The following is a 20,772-nucleotide window of genomic DNA, read 5'->3' on the forward strand; positions in this document are numbered from 1 at the left end:
ATTTTCCTGCCTTCTGGAACTTTCCCATGGCATGAAGATGATCAGATATGGTTTGGCGACCAACATTTAACTTCTCTGCCAGTTGTTGTTGTGTTTGCGTATCGTCTTCATCCAACAGTGCTTGCAATTCGGCATTGCTTTTTCGGCTGGCCCGGGCAATCTTTGTCTTTCAAGTCGAAATCCCCACTTTTGATTCGTCGAAACCAACGCACACATGCATCTTGCGTTTAGGACACGGTCACCTTACGTTTCCACAAGGATACGATGGCTTTCACTCGCGTCAACATGTTTCCCACACAAACCCAATATCACAATCACTCGCACTCGGTTGCACATCAACGGCATTTTGACAGTTGCTGTCCTGGCAAAACACTGGCGTAACAGTTGAGACTGGCACTATCCCTTGCTTCCAGCGACAAAATTAAGAATTATTAACCGGCACAGCTTGTAGATGCACATTAATAACAATAGTAAAATCTACACCAAAGGAGACATGGAAATACACATAACAACAAAGACAGAAACCAGATATTAATTGAAGGGCTCAGGTGTAAAACATCGTAAGTGACATTTTGGTCATTTTGAAGTTACAAAGTAAAATGTGCCACGTCATACAATTAATTGGCATTGGTAAACACAACACAAAAACAATTTATCTACAGTATAGCTTGTAATAACCTTTTTTCTTAATGAACTCAGAATGACCAAAATGTCACTTACCATGTTCTACACCCGATCCCTTCAATTATTTCCATAATTTAGCACATGACATGCTTATTCATGTTCACCAAAATATTGAAAATAATTGTCTAAGCATACTCACTTATACCTCCCTGCATCTTTTACCAAATGATATGTATCCACCCCATCTGCAGTCATTGTAATATCATCTAGGGTAAAAAGAAAATCATAATCAAACCGGTCCTTATGGATAAAACACAGTCATGTATTTTGCATCCAGGAAACTAGATATATTTGCATAACAGAAAACTTTATAGCATATATCTCTCATTAAGAAAATTCTTGCTTGATATATCAAAGAACATTCAGACCAATCTCTTCACAATCCCTCAATTTTCTTCCCATATAGACACATTGACTATAAAATGCAGAATCTTCCTCCTAGGTAACATGCCTGTGGCTATTTTAACACTTCCCTACATTCATATTTCAACTGAAACAATTTTATTTTGTTAATTTGGTACTTTCGTCAATTAGTAAGGCTCTCACTCTTAGCATGAATGGTCTCTCGTTTGATTCCTAGTAAGCCCAAAATTTTTGGTGCCAACCTAGTATCATGGGGACAATTGCAGAGCTACTCGGAAAGAAGTGCATTATTTCAATTCTTCAAAAGTTGCTTTAAAAAGCTAACATTGTAGCATTATAATACATTATTGGTAACAGTTCCAAATGCTTAATGATTTTCTGCAAGTAACATCAGTGATGGGACTCAAAAAGTTGTTCACAGAGATTAGTTCTGTTTTGAAAAAGTACTTTTATTTTCCTTTTTTTCAATTGGTGATTCTTGGCTGTAAGTTTTTCTGAAGTTATGTAAATAAGTTTCATGTATGTTCCAATGAGGAACAAGCTTTGCACTATCAAACCCACCATTCTTTGTACCACCCTTCCCATCAGGAAGATACCATTTTAATTGCTTCGAATTGGACACAGCCATCTCACACATTGTCATTTGCTGCAGCTGCACCATGTGTGTAAAGTCATTTTAAACTTTCATCACATCCTTCTTGAATGAGCTGAATTTAATTTCCCAAGAGCTCTAACCTTCGCATTGATTTATCGTGCATGTTGGGAGAGGATGATGGTGTTATAAAAAATGTTTTTAGATTTGTGAGAAGAGTGGGCCATTCCCACTGACTCTGAGGAAGTGTGTCCTTATCCTTTTAACGTGTGTGTGGGTCCCTTTAAAACCTTGCACTTATACTTTTTCAAGGGGCTTTTTATATACCTTTTCTCAACTCTCAGGTAAGGTTTTTAGATACAGGGTGGTCCAAAAAATAACCAAACACATAAGGCATGTACATTTTGGTTACCTTTTTTGGGCCACCCTGTATATTCCGTGTACCGGGTGGCCAGAATGAAAGTTACCCAACTCAGAGCCCTCTGTAGCCTGTTTGAGGCATCGTAGAACTCTGAAATTTGGTGAATCCACTATGCAGACCATGGGGAAGAGGATGGCGATAAAAAATAGTTCAATTTTCTGCAACCAGGTTGAAATGTGGCGCTGTAATAATGAGTCGTCATGGGCCCCTTTCTAACTAACTCTCTAGCCTTCTTAAACCCGAAAGTTCATGGCTGCAGCAACACAGGCCTTCCATCTGTCCCTATCTTGAGCAAGATCTATATACTCTTTTCCATCCCTACCAATTTCCTTTAGGTCTATCTTAACGTTGTCCCTCCATCTTCGTCTTGGCCTTCCTACAGGTCTCTTACCATCAGATTTCCCAACAAGAATCCTGTAAACTCCTCTTTCCTCTCCCATTCGTGCCACATGGCCTGCCCACCTAAGTCTTCTTGATTTAATTATTCTAATAATATCTGGACATGAATACAAATTACGTAGTTCTAAAATATGTAACCTTCTCCACTCACCTGTCTCCTCATGAGCCCCTTTCGCATGACGATAACCTCGCAGTGCAGTTGCACTATTACTACCATTCTGATAAAAAAACTTCACCAGCAATGCATGTTCTTTCTTATTTAATGGATTGATGATGATCTTCCGAACTTTTCAGCACTCACCTTAAGTGATTTAGCTGAGTTAGTAATTAGAAAGACATTTGTTAGTGGCTGGAAGTTGCATGAAAATAATATCTTGTTTATTGCAAGATTGCAAGGTAAAGGAAAATCCATACTCCGATCAGTTTATGTCATTATTACAGTACAACCCATCATGGAAGTACAGTTCCACATTTCAACCTGGTGGCAGAAAATTTAACTATTTTCTTCTTTTTATCGCCATCCTGTTCCCCATGGTCTGCATAGTGAATTCACCAAATTTCAGAGTTCTACGATGCCTCAAACAGGCTACAGAGGACTCTGAGTTGGGTAACTTTTATTCTGGCCACCCAGTACACTGAAGAGTGCAAAATGGCCATGTGTGCCAACATACCCAAATATTTTAACTCGTTCATATGCAAGTTCCATGATTTCTATAATTTAACGTCTTTCTTTAATAAGCAGGTGAGGTTCAGCCAAGGGGTGCTCTGCCCCTAACATTGTGGCATAAATGGTTAACAATAAATGATTATGCATGCGTAGGGCTGAGCCAACACCACCTTGAACCGATACCGATAGTCTTACCAATTCCCACTGATACCGATACTTGATTCCAATAATAAAAAATTGTTCAAAATATTGACCAATATTGGTTTCTAATTTCTTCTCCAATTACATGCATAAATTTACCAAGAATTTACTTTAGAATATTCAAGAAATACATAAGAATACTAAAATAGATATATGTAATCACAAAATATAGTTTTTTGTGCGAAATTAGTGCAAGATAAGAAGAAAGTTTGAATTTTGCATACTTTCTAGCTTAATTAGACTCCGCAAAAGTATCAGGTGGCATTTTTGTGGACCCCGTGAATGACTCAAAATGCCGGAAAAGTATCGGTAGATGAATCTGAACCGATACATCGGCTCAGCCCTAATAATGTGTGGTACAAAATTACAGGCAATTTAATGAAACAGGTTCAGTACTAGTTTTTCTTGTATGTACGCATTGCTTACATACAAGAAAGGAGAACACACGCTCCTTTCATCAGACATTTATTTTCATTTTGACTTTTTTTTCTTTTTGTTGCAATTTTATGTGAGAATCCCTTGTGGAATGGAATGCACACAAATTTCTTTTCAACAGATTCTTCATCTTCTTTAGTTTTCTTGCGACTTGTTTTTTGATTTGGTTTATTCTGTTAGTGTGAAAGCCATTTTCTTTTGCTATATTGAAAATATAATGTCTGATGAAAGGAGCGTGTGTTCTCCTGAAACATCACAAAGAAAAACTGTTTTCTTATGCTTGTAATAACCGTAAACTACAGGAAAATAATAGGTTCAGTACTTCCATTAAATGATTTTACTGACAGTACCCAAAATTAAAACATACAAAAAAAGTCACCATTATAAATAATGACATAAAACAGAACTCACCACCATGAACACAAAAATCACAGTTGTATCTGTCAAGTGTTTCCAAAGTAGTAACGTACGGAGCACCTTCTACAACCTCATCCACCCATTTGATACCACGCACCATTTTATACCTACAGAAAAGATACAACCATAACAATCGATCTTTCAATAAACAATTAGTCAAAGTGTAGTTCATCCAAGAAAACTCCATGCATGTTAATTTTTCATTTCAGTTTGCTTCTTTGAAAGTGCATTTACAAGCATCAACCCCTTCCAGAGCAAAAAACTGAAGCAATAACTTGAAATAAAAATGTCTGGAAGAAGAGCTAGCAAAACCGGTTTCCAAAGGTATGTGCTATAACAGTTGGGCTGAAAAGTTCGTAGGCTAACATAGTAAAAAATATTTTTTTGACAAAATTCGATTTTATTATTCAATATAGTTGCCTTCGAGGGCGATACAACGATTATAGCGGTCATACAATTTTTCGATGCCATTTTTATAGTACGATTTCTCTTTAGCTTCAAAATAGGCCTCAGTTTCGGCGATTACCTCTTCATCAGTGCTAAATTTCTTTCCAGCGAGCATTCTTTTAAGGTCTGCAAACAGGAAAAAGTCACTGGGGGCCAGATCTGGAGAATATGGTGGATGGGGAAGCAATTCGTAGTCTAATTCATATAATTTTGCCATCGTTTTCATTGATTTGTGACACGGTGCATTGTCTTGATGAAACAGCACTCTTTTCTTCTTCAAATGGGGCCGTTTTTTCGTGATTTCATCCTTTAAACGCTCCAACAACGCTATGTAATAATCTCAGCTATCTCGATCAACTTCACTTTACGATCATTTAAAATTATTTTGTGGACTTTTTTGATGTTTTCGTCGGTAACAGCCTCCTTGGGGCGTCCACTGCGTGCATCGTCTTCGATGCTCATTTCGCCTCGTTTAAATTTAGCAAACCACTTCTCAACGGTTGATTTTCCTGGTGCAGAGTCCGAATAATGTTTATCAAGCCAAGCCTTGGCTTCAACAGTATTTTTTTTCGCCAAAAAGCAATGCTTTATTAACACACGAAATTCTGTTTTTATCCATTTTTTCACAATAACAAAAGCTGCTTCACTCACAATGCTATATCTCACGAACTAATTATCCAGCAGCTGTGAAATTTATACACGTATCTTTTGAAGGTTAGTACTAATCACATGGATTTAATTCTAGTAACGCCATCTATAAGTCAGCCTACGAACTTTTCAGCCCAACTGTTATTTCAATTCTTCAAAAGTTGTTTAAGAAGCTAACATTGCAGCATTATAATACATTATTATTGGCAACTGTTCTGAATGCTTAATGACTTTCCACGAGTTTTATATGAGTACTAGGAAGTGCTTTAGAATGTTCGAAACAACTGTGGAAGTTCAAAGCTTGGAGAAACTGATTAGCACAGTTAAAAGCTTCACCAAGTATTAATTACTGAAGAAATTATGATTTGAAATGAAACTTAATGCAACTTTTCGTGGATTTCCATGCAAGGCTCAAAGGGTGTTTCATGCTCAAGACCAGATATTATGTGATCAGGTATTTAAAGCATACAGGGATGATATTTTACTGCTAAAGGCCCTAGACCTGACCCACCTATTCTAAAAACAAAATCATCTTATGACTCTCAAAACTTATTTATTGCTCATTTGATTATAGGGGGGAAATCTCATTGTTTGTGAAAACAGACAAAGTAAATAAATTTCAGTTAATTGGTATTTCAGCAGAATAATAAAAGTAAATTATCATTGTAAAATGATGAAATGAGATTAAAAGCTTATGTTTCATGCCATGTCTCCACAATGTCTTATTCCAAATTACAAAAATTGGATGTCTATGTGAAAAGTTACACAAAATAAAATGTGACTAAAATTTCCCCATACCTTGACTGAGCTGAGTAAAAAATTATAACACAATATGAGAACGATCATGTATTTCAGTGTGTTAATGATGTAAAATTTGAAAAAATGAAGAAGCACATTTGGGCCAGACATGTGAGCTTCAAGTACAAGAGTTTCTATTTTACCTGTGATGCAACAGTAGGAATGATAATTTTATTGGTAGTAGTTTTATAATAATATTTGTTACTATTATATTTTTGTATTATTATTGCATAATTATTTTTTCATAAATCACCTACAAAAATTCTTGGTACTTTAGTATTATACGGACTACCTCATTTCAGACCTTGTCACAATACACTGTCGCTACCTTGTGTTCTGATGTCAGACGAGGAATGCCTATGAGGTTAGGTTAGGTTTGGTTCTATTAGCATAAATACACTGAAAAATTATTCAGAACACAGAGGGTCTGAAATGAGTTAGTTCGTATAATACTAAATTACCAAATTCTTAGTAATGCCTAGTGCTCGAAAAATCTTCATCAGAGCTAGGTGCCAGCCCTGAAATTCTGCACCAGGAAACCACCTACTGGCAATTGTGCATACTATAAGAAAGTTGAGCATCATTGTATTCAAAACATTGCTAAATCATGTGAGAACGCAGAGTAAGGAATAGTTACTGATTCTATGAAATGTTCACAACGTTGATAAAGAAAATCATAACACCATTAAGCCTTGTTTCCATGATATGAAAAACTCAATATGCTGACCAAGGCAGAAATCTATTTTATTTTAAAACATAAACTAAACGTAACGTTTCAACCTCCCAGCAAGGTATTTTATACTTGGTACAGTCTGAAGAAGACCTTGCTAGAAAGTTGAAACGTTACGTTTAGTTTATGTTTTAAAATAAAATAAATTTCTGCCTTGGTCAGCATATTGAGTTTTTTTTTTAAAAAAAAAAAATTCCTAACTCACGCTGTACTGCAATTTGAACTTAGAATCTTCAAAATTTCGTACATGCAAACTTAAAAGAACGGCAATATTACAGCAAAAGATCAGTCGCCAAGCTGAAATTTTTAGTCACCATGGAGACCGGGATTTTTCGAGCCTTGGTAATGCCTATGTTTGCCTTGTCAATAGCTCTTGTAGTTGCCGTGTACCTATGAGAGTTAACACTTTGAAACTGCTATAATTAGACTTTCAATGAGAATGTAAGGACAAAAATGAAAAGAGAATGGAAGAAATGCAAAAGGGAAAAAAACCTACCTTTCATCTTCAGTAAAAACTGGTGGGCCTTTGTGTTTTGTAATTTCCTCATCCGTATGCACACCAACAATTAGCTGATCACCCAATGCTTTCGCTTGTCGAAGAGAGTTGGCATGGCCAAAGTGGACCATGTCATAACTGCACGTAAACAAAAAATACAAATCAATATGTTTATACCTCTACTGGGATGATATTTAATAACATTTCAATGTGAACACAAAAAATGGACACGAGGGTACCCTTGACCCTATGTAACCCCTCAACAAAGTGAAATATTTTGCATGTTTTATGAATATTACAGGTAACGGTTCCGGTTGTTGTATGATTTTTTTTTTCAAATTTTCATAGCAGGAAGACCAATTATCGTAGAATTTTGGCAATTTGCCACACAACATTTGAAGTTTCTTAAAGTAACTACCACTGTTTGGATTTCCAAAAAAAGCTATTTATGTTGAAAAAAATCAGCTTAAAAATTATAACACAGTTAAGTCTTGTCTCCATGTTTATTGTGAAGCTTCCTCTCAAGAAGACCCTGTTAGAGGGTGGAAACGTTACAATTTTAGTGTATATATTTTTGATACTATAAATTTTACCTTCGTCAGTACTTAAAATTACCTTACGCAAGCATGTGCGCTTCCTATGGACAATGTATACTAGTGGGAATTAATGTAGAAGCAAATCTGAGCCTAAGTAGTATGAATTTAGGGACTTCATTATAATGCTAATAGTAATAGAACCAAACTTGATCTGCCTAACCTAACTACGAATGCATATGTTGAACAAAATGTAATCGCTAAAACTCTGCAGTACGTATGTGTTATCAGAAGTAAATCGAAATCGAACCATGTTAAAATTGCATTTGTAGCACGAATAAATCGCAATAAAACAAAAGGAACTTGGGCCCTGGCATGTCTTTCTGACCCATAGTATTTTTTACTTATATAATGAATTATTATGTAGGAATTTAATCACAAGTATATTTATATAAATGCTAACTCTTATGTCTAGATAAATAAAAAAGACATTTGAGAGTAATATATTAAAATGAAGTATCTCGAACAGACAACACTTCTTATGACCGCTAAGAGGAAAATAATAGCCGTGTGGTCAAAAACCAACCGGCTACGTCCTTGTACTGCTAACAATACACACCAAATACTGGAAATCAAGGTTCAGATAAAAATGAAATTTTTGGGTGTAACGAATCAAAAATTATTCTACGTATCTTTGCCATTAGCCCAATTTTTATTTATTTATGTTGGGTGCAAAATTATATCTGAAACTTTACATCTTTGAGCATTCTTTCGTTTTGGCTTATATTGCCTTCTTATCAAAACAAATAAAATCCGTACTCAATAACAGGATTTTTACTACAGCACACGTTAACATAATATCGTATATTTTTTTGTAGTGCGTTTGCAATAAAGTCCAAGGCTAGTACGTAAACATACTTGGTATTGACAGGGCGGGGAATGTTAAATAATTAGTTTCGCAAGATGTATTTTCCAATTAATTTCTTCAGTCACTAAAATAATAAATTCATGAAGTTTGCCTTATTACTTAATGGATATAACTCTTACAGTGTTTACTTTAATCACTTTATAATATCAACAATATTTTGGAACTATTGACTTGAGTAGTGTATAGCAGAAAGCTCAAGGTAAAAGAAACCAAATCTAATACAGCACAACATATTTCACCGCAACACGATTATTGAACACTACTGACAATAAACAGACAGATATGCATTAAGTATCCATACCATCCATCACACCATACTCGGACTTCCTTTTTTCCGCCCATATCAATGTACCCGTTCATCATTCACGATTCGAACATATTCAGCGCGTGCATGCACGGTTCGATTCTTCTTCTTCTTCACTTCACAGCTTTGAGCTGTCGACTTTCTTACGGCTATCGTCATTGGCCACAGCAGAACACCTCGCGTGTCGTAACAAACTATTTCATTGGTTCACTTGTACGTAGTACATCACCTTATTCATCGTCTTTATTAAAATCAGGCGTACGTTATCATAAAAAAAGGATTTCAATGTCACAGGTTTACAGACGGAAATAAGTTAACAGCCACACAGTTATAAAAGCCCAGGATGCAAGTATAAATGTAAGCGGTGTGAGGGACAGCATTTTTGTTGGCTACACGGGAAAGAAAAAGTCCCATCATTCTAAGTGGTGGGTAAACGTAAACGGTAAAGTTCCCCGTGCGCATAGCACCCTGCCATAAAGGCATACTTTTAGGGGATGTGAGAATAGGGCCCCACACATTGTATATCTAGGCCATTTTGGAGGTGATGTGATCAGCACCACGCTTCAGCCGTCTTTACCCTCCCATGCACTCATTATTTTGAGGCTGGGTGAACCCCAGAGCCGGTTTACGCGGAGACAAGGCCGGAAAACTTTCGACCTTATATCAGCCACCCCGGGAAACAAACCCGGGTCCTCCGCGTGGCAGTCAGGCGCCCTACCGGCTAGATCATCGCAGCTATAGGTAGTAGGAATAACTTCATTTCCGAAGTTGGAAGCAGGACCCTTTTTTGTTGCTGTCTGGACGAGAAAGGAAAGAGTCCCGACTATATAGGATGTCGGGAATATCCGGAAATAATTTCCGAAATCGTGAACGGAATGCTATTTCCTTTTACTGCAGATGAAGTCAGACGATGTTTGGCCATAGGCGGAGTTAACTTAAAAAAAGACTAAAAAATTACCACATGGTTAAGTTCAGTTACTACATTTTTGTTATGAAGCCATCCCGCAAATCTTAACGTTTGGCATGTTGGCATGTGCGGTAATTGCGCCGCAATAGCAGGTCTTAAGACGATTTGATTGATGTGTACAGTTTGAAGTAAAAAAAACAAACTAAAATTACTTTGTGTTGAGCCAACAGTTACTGCTGAGGCTTCAAAAGAACTGCTCCCTCTGTCCCATAATTATAGTCCGGTATGCCAAAATGGTGACTTTTTATTTATGTTCTTTTGGATACTTGATCGGCAAATTTGTACGGATCCTTGAGTAATAACGTTGTATGGCTCATTCCCGTGTTTAATTTTCTTCTTCTGTATACACCAATGTCACAGTTTGCCTATCGGACAATTATTATGGGACAACAAACGAAAGTGTACCGGACAATAATTATGGGACAAAGGGAGTATTCAATTTAATTTTTCTAAAATTTCTGAAGCTTACCTTAACTTTTTTTAAAGTAATACGAGTATTATAATAAAAATTTAATGAAATGCAAAATGCAATAATCGTACTGTTTTACATTTTTAAAACTGACAACCAATATACTAATTAATATTTGTGTACTTAAGAGAGGAAATTTAACATTTTCAAATCTAAAAGGGCTAAAACTAAGTGTTTTTAAGTTGTTCTTTTTTTAATTTCCGAGGGAAGGCCTCCGGACCCTTTATAAACTAGGGTATATTCAATAACCCTCAGGTACAGTCACGGACACTTCTGGGTTGTAACAACCCTATTGAAGAAGTACTGAAACAAGCCATCTATGTCTGACCACCAAGCGCCTTGTGACTAGACAACCCAACCAGCATTGCAATTCTGCGGCTTGTATACCAGTCACGGGTATACATCTCTGTAAATTGAGTAGTGATGCCAAAGAGAAATACGAGATGAAGATTGTCGATCGTAATGTCTCGTGTTCTCGACATGGAATAATTCTCGGTCCACGTTAAGTTCCATTATTTAATGTTGTTTGGGGACGAACCTGACGAACTGGGTTTATATTTTCACTCCTTGCATTACAGTAAATTCCATATTTTACAATTATATTAATGCTTTGAACGAAAATAATACCCAGAAAAAACATCAAACACACGTGCACACCACTCTTCTCACACACATGCACATGAAAACAAACACACATAGCTAAGATTTAACTTCCAAGTGAATGTTCAAATAACAGTAAATGGAGAAGCACCATGTGCGAAACATGGATTTTTCACAGAAAGAATGCGTCTATTTTTGACATACGTGGTTTCTATTAATAGACAATGAAACAATTATGAGAGAAATTAAGCTGCGTTTTCGTCTTCAGCTGTTGAGGAAGGGAAGAGACTGACTGGAAAAACGAAACATGGTGTTATTGATAGAGTGTTGGTTAGCGTACAGAACTTTCATCAGTGAGATCTAGGTTCGATCCCCACCAAGGACAATTTTTTAATTCTTTTCTATTAGTGAAGAAGTATGTAATATTGTTTTCTAGGCATTTCGACGAAAGCATACACATCAAATTTGTTCGTTTAATCTGTATTTTCATTCTTCTAATAAGTTATCTATCACAAGGGGATATAGAGATTCTCTATCTAGGCGATGGATATCTTCTCAATGGTTCCGTAGCTACGATTCTCCAGTCCCTTCCACCCACTTGTCTTATTTATTTACTTTATTCATATCAACTCACAAAATACCTTGAATCTAACGAAAACACACAGATATAGTTAGAACAAGAAACACACCTCGCGTCGAAGGTTCCAGACTCGAGTTCTTGCCTTTTTGCGAGGTTGATTATTCCTGTGTGTCTGTTTATCATCTTTGTGTAAAAAATATTCCTCATTATTGCCGTGATTAACCTAGGGAGAGTCCAAAGCGACTGAAATAACAAAAGTACAGAAAATGCAAGACACATCTGCCCAGGCATGTTATACCTTGGGAATTAGCAATCTGACAATTAACTTCCGATTCAGTCCACTACTTGCGAAACAGTTTCGTGTTGTCACGTTTGGAGTGTTGGTTATCGTGTCGGACTAGCATACGCGCAACCTGAGTTCGAGCCCAGCGGAAGGGAAGTTTTTTTTTTTTTTGTCTAATTTCATCCAACCTTATTTATAAAACTGAGGTTTCTGCAAAACCTTTAGAATTCCATACCACTTCGTATTTTAGTAATCTGAAAACAGCAAAGATGAAAATTTGATGTTCAGAAGCGACGATGTATTTGTGTATGTGTTGAAAAAACGCAGTTATTTATTAGGAAAAAGCATGCAGCCACGGGACCTACCCTGTGGCCGAGTGGTTAGCACATCGCGCTGCGACGCCAAAGGTCCCGGGTTCGAATCCCGGTCGGGCTTGGTTGTTTGTGAATGTCCATTCATCAATTTCATCACTCATCCCCATCTTCGCAAATTAGCCAAGAGGCACAAAACGCGAAGTAAAATAAACTAAATCAAATCAAAATCAAGCATGCAGCCACGTGATCTTTGAGAACGCTTCCTAGTTGTCAGTGCTAATATGGCAGTAGCTACAGTCTGTCAACACACACCAACTTTCACGTTCCCCGTAAAATGATTACCTTTCCACGTTTCAAGATCATGAGTGCTATCTAAAGCAATACTTTGATACTTGCGTTTGCATGTTCGAACTTTTTTCCTCGGCAAATGACATTGAAAGCATTAATAACTGTTTGCATTGTGATATTGATATCATATGTGGAAAGAATAAAAATGGAGAATTTCGCTTAAAACAACTTATAAATATATTAAATTATGTGGATACCTGATGTGAAACGTAGGATGCACGATCAGATAGCCTTAATGTTGCATTGAAAACTACAGAAAACAGTGACTGACTAATGAACAATGAAAGGTTTTTCTATGCTCCAATGGGATTTTATTTATAACTATAAACATACAAGGGAGAAAGACACAGGTTCGTATGATGAACTAAATTGTAATCTAAAAGTTTTAATTGAAGAAACAAGACACGTTCACGGTCAAAAATAGGGCATTCAATTTCAGGCACATTACACTAACTGAAAGACTATTTTCAAAATTAATAATATTTGGATAACCGGCAAATCCAAACTTGATGTTAACCACGTAATGCACTTGATAATCACAGAAACATAATTGTTCTTGAGCATGCCCTTTATTTTGAGTATTGATTCTTGAAATAATACGTTGAAACGAACAGTAGTATGTTTTAGAGTTTGTTTAGAATCTCTTGTGTACTGTATGAGAATACTGAAGTCATTTTTAGTTTCCTAATCAAATAAGAATTATTCAGTGTAATCTTTAAAAATGAAAGCCTTTGTTTCTTTGCAGCTGTTCATGAGAGAAATTCATTTGCAAGACAAGTTACCAAATTAGCAATAGTTCTCTTACATATTTGTGGTATGTGCTCTTCTGCCTTATACCGGATGAGGAAGGAAGCAGATATAAAATATAGAAAATTACTGTTCTTTGGTAGCTCGTCCTGCTTTTGTAAGAAAACCTGATCAGCATACTGAACCAAGCCATCACATGAGATACGACTTCAATAATATAATCCGTTTCTGTGGTCAAATAACTCCAAGAAAAGGCAATAAAGTTGTCAGTGTGAGTACTGTTGCCCACGAGAAGAGACTTTGGCCTCTCTCGTCTCGTGGAAGTCTCGTGGAAATGCTGTCTCGTCTCGAAAATATTCGTTTGTCTCATGACACATGGTCAATCTCGTCTCGAATTTTTAAATGCCTGCCCCGTCTCGTCCCGTGGACAACACTAAGTGTGAGGAGATGGAAAAATAATTTCCTTTTATCTTACATTATACTCTGTCTGTATGCATAGTGTGGTTTGTCTGTCCAAAGCTGAAGACAAACCTCTGTCTGTTGTAACGCGTGGCATGTTTTGTTCCAGTTTACAAATCACGTAAAATACCTTCGTTCACTTCCGTGTGCTGGTTCTGCAGGCACAAGGTCATGTCGACTGATAAGCAATATCACGTGACTCCGGGGCCAACTGTCAGCACCGCAGAGAAGCTTCGGTAACTTTTGCGAGGTTCCTTCTAGTCCTTGACAGAGCGCATGCTCCGTAATTATGTGCAGAAAACCCATGTTTTCTGTGTATAAAATTTACGTATGTTTGGATTGTGTGCTGAAATGTTGCAGTAAACATAACTCCGTGACACATAACAACAATTACAAGCGCTTCAAAGATTAGAAACATAGCAAGCGTTACTCACAAGACGATTATATTGTCCGACTGACAGAAGACAAGGTGGTGGGGTGGTAGCGTGTTAGTTTGACACGCAGGAGATAATGGGTTCGATTCCCGTTTGATTGTTCCAATTTTTTTTTCTCAACTCGAGAACTATATATTTCAATTTGTTTATTACGAACATTCTTATTTTATTTGCTGTGCGAAATGTTGAATTTTGAATTGAATTTTGTTTTCCAAACGGTTACGATAATTTCTTGTGAATAGTATTATATGTATTTCCGGATCATTTTCTCGAAAGAAATGTATACTTTTCGCCAGGCATAACATTAGTATGTTAGTAAAATGATGAGAAATGTGAAAAAAACTATGGTAAAAAATAATTTTCACAAATAAAATTTAAAACGGTAAAGTAAAGATTTCCACCCAAAAATAAAAAAAAATGTATTTAACCTTCACTCCAATAAATTATCAAATAAAATGCAATAATTAGTTGCTCGAGTTATTTTAAAAAATGGGGCAATAGAACGGGAAACTAACACAAAGCCTTCTTTACGTGAAACTTATCCGCTATCACGGGGCCACTTGACCACTTGAAAATCATGTAATAGCTTCTCCTTATCAAGGCACTTGGAACTCATCGAACCTTCAAGCGCTTTTCCTCGTTTTTTTTTCTTTTTAAGTCCACTTTATGCACAGTAAGAAAACTATATCTATAGTTTAAAGTGGGATTCCAACCACTTGTGCCTAAACCGCGTATCAAACTCTTACCCGGGAATTGTTGGCTAGCGTGCGATATTACCAATACTCGGTTCGGGCATGGATGTGGGTGTTTGTCCCAATGAGAATATAGAGGAAATTGACATGTCTGACAACTGAGAAAAAGGTGAAGAACGCGGATACTATTAATTTTGAAAATACTTTTTCAGTTAGTGTAATGTGCCTGAAATTGAATGCCCTATTTTTGACCGTGAACGTGTTTTGTTTCTTCAATTAAAACTTTTAGATTACAATTTAGTTCATCATACGAACCTGTGTCCTTCTCCCTTGTTTGTTTATAGTATAAATAAAATCCCATTGGAGCATAGAAAAACCTTTCATTGTTCATTAGTCAGTCATTGTTCTCTGTAGTTTTCAATGCAACATTAAGGCTCTCTGATCGTGCATCCTACGTTTCACATCAGGTATCCACATAATTTAATATATTTATAAGTTGTTTTAAGCGAAATTCTCCATTTTTATTCTTTCCACATATGATATCAATATCACAATGCAAACAGTTATTAATGCTTTCAATGTCATTTGCCGAGGAAAAAGTTCGAACATGCAAACGCAAGTATCAAATTATTGCTTTAGATATCACTCATGATCTTGAAACGTGGAAAGGTAATCATTTTACGGGGAACGTGAAAGTTGGTGTGTGTTGACAGACTGTAGCTACTGCCATATTAGCACTGACAACTAGGAAGGGTTCTCAAAGATCACGTGGCTGCATGCTTTTCGCTAATAAATAACTGCATTTTTTCAACACATACACAAATACATCGTCGCTTCTGAACATCAAATTTTCATCTTTGCTGTTTTCAGATTACTAAAATACGAAGTGGTATGGAATTCTAAAGGTTTTGCAGAAACCTCAGTTTTATAAATAAGGTTGGATGAAATTAGACAAAAAAAAACAAAAAAACTTCCCTTCCGCTGGGCACGAACTCAGGTTGCGCGCATGCTAGTCCGACACGATAACCAACACTCCAAACGAGACAACACGAAACTGTTTCGCAAGTAGTGGACTGAAACGGAAGTTAATTGTCAGATTGCTAATTCCCAAGGTATAACATGCCTGGGCAGATGTGTCTTGCATTTTCTGTACTTTTGTTATTTCAGTCACTTTGGACTCTCCCTAGGTTAATCACGGCAATAATGAGGAATATTTTTTACACAAAGATGATAAACAGACACACAGGAATAATCAACCTCGCAAAAAGGCAAGAACTCGAGTCTGGAACCTTCGACGCGAGGTGTGTTTCTTGTTCTAACTATATCTGTGTGTTTTCGTTAGATTCAAGGTATTTTGTGAGTTGATATGAATAAAGTAAATAAATAAGACAAGTGGGTGGAAGGGACTGGAGAATCGTAGCTACGGAACCATTGAGAAGATATCCATCGCCTAGATAGAGAATCTCTATATCCCCTTGTGATAGATAACTTATTAGAAGAATGAAAATACAGATTAAACGAACAAATTTGATGTGTATGCTTTCGTCGAAATGCCTAGAAAACAATATTACATACTTCTTCACTAATAGAAAAGAATTAAAAAATTGTCCTTGGTGGGGATCGAACCTAGATCTCACTGATGAAAGTTCTGTACGCTAACCAACACTCTATCAATAACACCATGTTTCGTTTTTCCAGTCAGTCTCTTCCCTTCCTCAACAGCTGAAGACGAAAACGCAGCTTAATTTCTCTCATAATTGTTTCATTGTCTATTAATAGAAACCACGTATGTCAAAAATAGACGCATTCTTTCTGTGAAAAATCCCATGTTTCGCACATCGTGCTTCTCCATTTACTGTTATTTGGACATTCACTTGGAAGTTAAATCTTAGCTATGTGTGTTTGTTTTCACGTGCATGTGTGTGAGAAGAGTGGTGTGCACGTGTGTTTGATGTTTTTTCTGGGTATTATTTTCGTTCAAAGCATTAATATAATTGTAAAATATGGAATTTACTGTAATGCAAGGAGTGAAAATATAAACCCAGTCCGTCAGGTTCGTTCCCAAACAACATTAAATAAAGGAACGTAACGTGGACCGAGTATTATTCCATGTCGAGAACACGAGACATTACGATCGACAATCTTCATCTCGTATTTCTCTTTGGCATCACTACTCAATTTACAGAGATGTATACCCGTGACTGGTATACAAGCCGCAGAATTGCAATGCTGGTTGGGTTGTCTAGTCACAAGGCGCTTGGTGGTCAGACATAGATGGCTTGCTTCAGTGCTTCTTCAATAGGGTCGTTACAACTCAGAAGTGTCTGTGACTGTACATCATATGCTTCTCCCAGAGTCTGCCCCCCCAAAGCAAGAGCTCAAACTCCGCCCATGTGTTTGGCTGCCTGCAACAAACAAACAAACAAAACATTCTTGTTCTTAATTATGTTTTTGTTTGATTGATTTTACTTGGCATTCCTGCCAGATGAGGAGGAGTAGGGATAAGACGAAATTGATAAAATGGACACACAAACACTCAAGGCCTCCCCGATGGCGTAGTGGTAACGTCGTCGCCTTGTAATCAAGGGGTTCCGTTGGGGGCACACAGGTTGTTCGGCTCTCACTTTAAACTGTAGATCCAGTTCCGATTAGCCTTACTGTGCATAAAATGGACCTAGAAACTCAAACAAACAAGGATAAGCCCAAAACACGAGCCCCACGGAAGATTATAGTAGCCGTGAGTCCAGACGCCAGAGCATCGATAGTCTGCAAATTGCAGTCCAGGGTTATTCTACGTGGAAGGGAGGTTGACATTTGGGTAGCTTCAGAAAGGGTCATCCCTTATACCCCAGGATGAGTGGTGATATGATGAAATTGATGAAGGGACATTCACAAACACCCATGCTCAGGCCGGGATTCGAACCCGGGGTTCCTGAGGTCATAGCGCGCTGTGTTCGCCACGGAGGACGGTTCTTTAATTATGGATAATTATATTTCATGTTTCTATAAACCGGACGAAATGTGAGTTGCAGAAAATGATTCATTCACTTTGTCGATAAATAACTCATTTTCCAATTATTAACAGAATTGATAGTTTTTTTCTCGTTCTGTTCCTTGTGGCACAAAAGCTACAAAACAAGCAATGACATATTATTTAGAATCAAACGGCAGTATAAAATTGAGCATTGAAAAGAAAAAAACACCTGCGCTTAATATTTATGCGTATACCACATAGTCAAAAAAAAAAATAATCACAAATTACATTCGTTTGCTTGTCATTTGAATACCATTGTTTAGAATGAGTTAAACAGGCCTGTTTTCATTGAAGAACCCCAAGCCACAGATAACAAACATTGGTCTTTTCTGGTTTAATACGTAGATTTCTATAGGCTACTTGCTTCAAGAAACCCCATTAGATTTCTTGCCTAGTTTATGATAACCAGAGGATTGCAAGGTCAACGTAAATATTACGGAAGTGACTTCTTCAAAATGCTAATCTGTAAAGCGTGAAAGAAATAAGTGTGAATGTTCTGGCGTTTCTGTGGAAAGCCGAAAGCGTACTTTAATCTGTACATTTCCAGAGAAAACTATCTTTTTTCTGCTTACTTCGTCTCAAGTGCAATGTCCCTTTGATCTTTGACCTTCTGTCCCTCGGCACGTTTCCAAATCATTATGGAAATGCTTACATCAAATAATAATAAGCAAGTAGGTCTATACATATTTGATATATCTCTGAGTAGAGCAATTGCCATTTTGTCTGTGTACAGCACTGAATTGAATTCATGTAAGAAATTATCTCTTTACTAGCTACGAATCCCCTCGCTGTAATACCGTACAAGTCAGGAGAGTTCCGTGAGCACAATTGATTTAGTTACGTTAAACAAATGGTGATACAACAGTTCATAGTCTGGCACACACTGCGCACTGAAGTTTAACTGCGAAGTTGATGTTGTCGCATCTTAAATCATTCATCATAAGCTTAGCTTTCAGTCTGGGCAGCTCTGCAGAAAGACTTTCCACGAATACACGAAGTACAAGATAACGGATGTCAGCTTTTTTTGTACTTTTTAGTTTTATCCTGCTTCGTTGCCTTACTTTTACATAAAACAGGGCCGGCTCTAGATGGGTGCGGGGCCTGGGACACACAATATATGTACGGCGTAGTTTGTCTGAAGTACAACGCAATATATTACATACATATATTACAAATAATAAACAATATTATACATATGTTTATATATCCCCTAAATGGCACAGTGCTATATGCACGGGGAACTTAACTTTACCTATATTTCGTGTTATTACCTAAGAGCAAAAAAACAATATGCTGAGCCTCCAGGACGGAGTGGTTAGCACATCGCGCTACGACGCCAAGGGTTCCGGGTTTGAATCCCGACCCGGTCATGGATGTTTGTGATTGTCTATTCATCAATTTCATCATATCATCACTCATCTCCATCTTCGCAAATTAGTGCATCGTCGCCTTGTAAGCAAGGGGTCCCGGGTTCGATACCTGGTGGAGGCACAAGTGGTTCGGATCCCACTTTAAACTGTATGCCCGGTCCCGATTAGCCTTACTGTCAATAAAGTGGACTTAAAACACCAAATCAATCAATCTTCGCAAATTAGCCAAAAGTGGCACAAAAAGCCAGGTATAATAAAGCAAATCAAGCAATCAATCAGAAAATGCTGAAAGTTCAAACCGAGAATTATGTGAGGCTAATAAGTTTCTAAATCTTTGTCTTTTCATTTTCGATGTGTCACTACTAAAAAAAAAAAAAAACGTACGATGTGCATTCCAAATTGTGTAAAAAGAGAGTTTTAGCATACTTTCAGTGTTGGCGCAACTTTAGATAAAAAGAAAAGACACTGTCTTGAATGAAAAGTTGTCAAAAGGACAGTACTGAGATTGAGATAGCAACTTGCAATGTATTTCTTATGCAGACAAGTCTATACTGTAACAGCAGAAAAAAAACACGATTTTCGCTAAATTCTTCCCAGAATACACATTAAATGTAGTGAAATTTTCGAGAATAAGTAAAAAAAAAATAATTACGTAAATTACTACATTTGTATAATTCCCAGGCTTGCGAGTGGACTGAGTTACAGGTCCTTACATGACATGAAACGAAGAATCAACAAATATTAACGTCAGTTTGCAATTCATTACCCCTAAAATGTATGTTGAACAGCTGCTTTTGTTTTTGTAGAATTTGTAGTGTAAGTTTGCAACATTTCGATGGAGGGGACACTGGGACCTATGAACCCATGCCTAACTGTGAGAGTGATTAAATGAAAACTCCGCAGCGGTTAGACAATCGGAAGTACTTATACAGAATTGAACTAAAACGATCGACACATTTCATTTTGGCGCACTTACGGACTTAGGGAGATTTCACACCGAAGCGAAAAGCGACAAGCGGCAAGACACGCATGTCGCTTGGAAACCGACCATCTGAAATAAATATAAACTTCCCAATCGTAGCAACACGACAAGTTGCACGTGTCGCTCGGACTGGGTCGTTTCCTCAATGACGTGCATCGTGTCGCCTCGGTCTGTTGCGTATGCACGGAAAATCCTTGCTAATTGACTGAAGGGGCCTGTGCCGTTTGTCGCTTCGATCTGAAAGCTTCCTGAGGATTTCACCAATCGAACATAAGGTTTGTGTGGTTAGTCATGCCGCTACGGTGTGAAACATCGCTGTTAATAAGCTACTTAACAAGCGACGTGTTACGTGTCACTTCGGTATGAAAACAGAACATTCACCACGCATGTGCGAACAACAGATCGAGGCGCTACGATGCACGGTATTGAG

At 37.3% G+C, this 20,772-nt stretch overlaps 2 protein-coding genes across 3 annotated transcripts in view; one reads left to right on the top strand and one right to left on the bottom strand.

The window, feature by feature from the left end:
* Pect (phosphoethanolamine cytidylyltransferase) overlaps positions 1-9,169 on the bottom strand; it is a 50,078-nt gene extending 40,909 nt beyond the window's left edge. For both annotated transcript variants that reach the window (XM_083136550.1, XM_083136549.1), the window contains exons 1-4: positions 9,061-9,169; positions 7,299-7,436; positions 4,174-4,286; positions 824-890 (exon numbers count right to left, since the gene is read on the bottom strand). In XM_083136550.1, the coding sequence (XP_082992676.1) occupies positions 824-890; positions 4,174-4,286; positions 7,299-7,436; positions 9,061-9,122 (380 nt within the window). In that variant the 5' untranslated portion in view covers positions 9,123-9,169. The remainder of the gene's footprint in view (positions 1-823; positions 891-4,173; positions 4,287-7,298; positions 7,437-9,060) is intronic.
* The window catches only part of LOC145999546 (triokinase/FMN cyclase-like), a 46,725-nt gene that overhangs the window by 8,573 nt on the left and 17,380 nt on the right, over positions 1-20,772 (top strand). Inside the window, exon 2 of the mRNA XM_083136544.1 lies at positions 4,389-4,503. Coding sequence (XP_082992670.1) covers positions 4,466-4,503 — 38 coding nt within the window. The 5' untranslated portion in view covers positions 4,389-4,465. The remainder of the gene's footprint in view (positions 1-4,388; positions 4,504-20,772) is intronic.

This window comes from Lepisma saccharinum, chromosome 15 (assembly GCF_977018435.1).
Source record: "Lepisma saccharinum chromosome 15, izLepSacc3.1, whole genome shotgun sequence".
Classification (NCBI taxonomy): Eukaryota; Metazoa; Arthropoda; class Insecta; order Zygentoma; family Lepismatidae; genus Lepisma; species Lepisma saccharinum.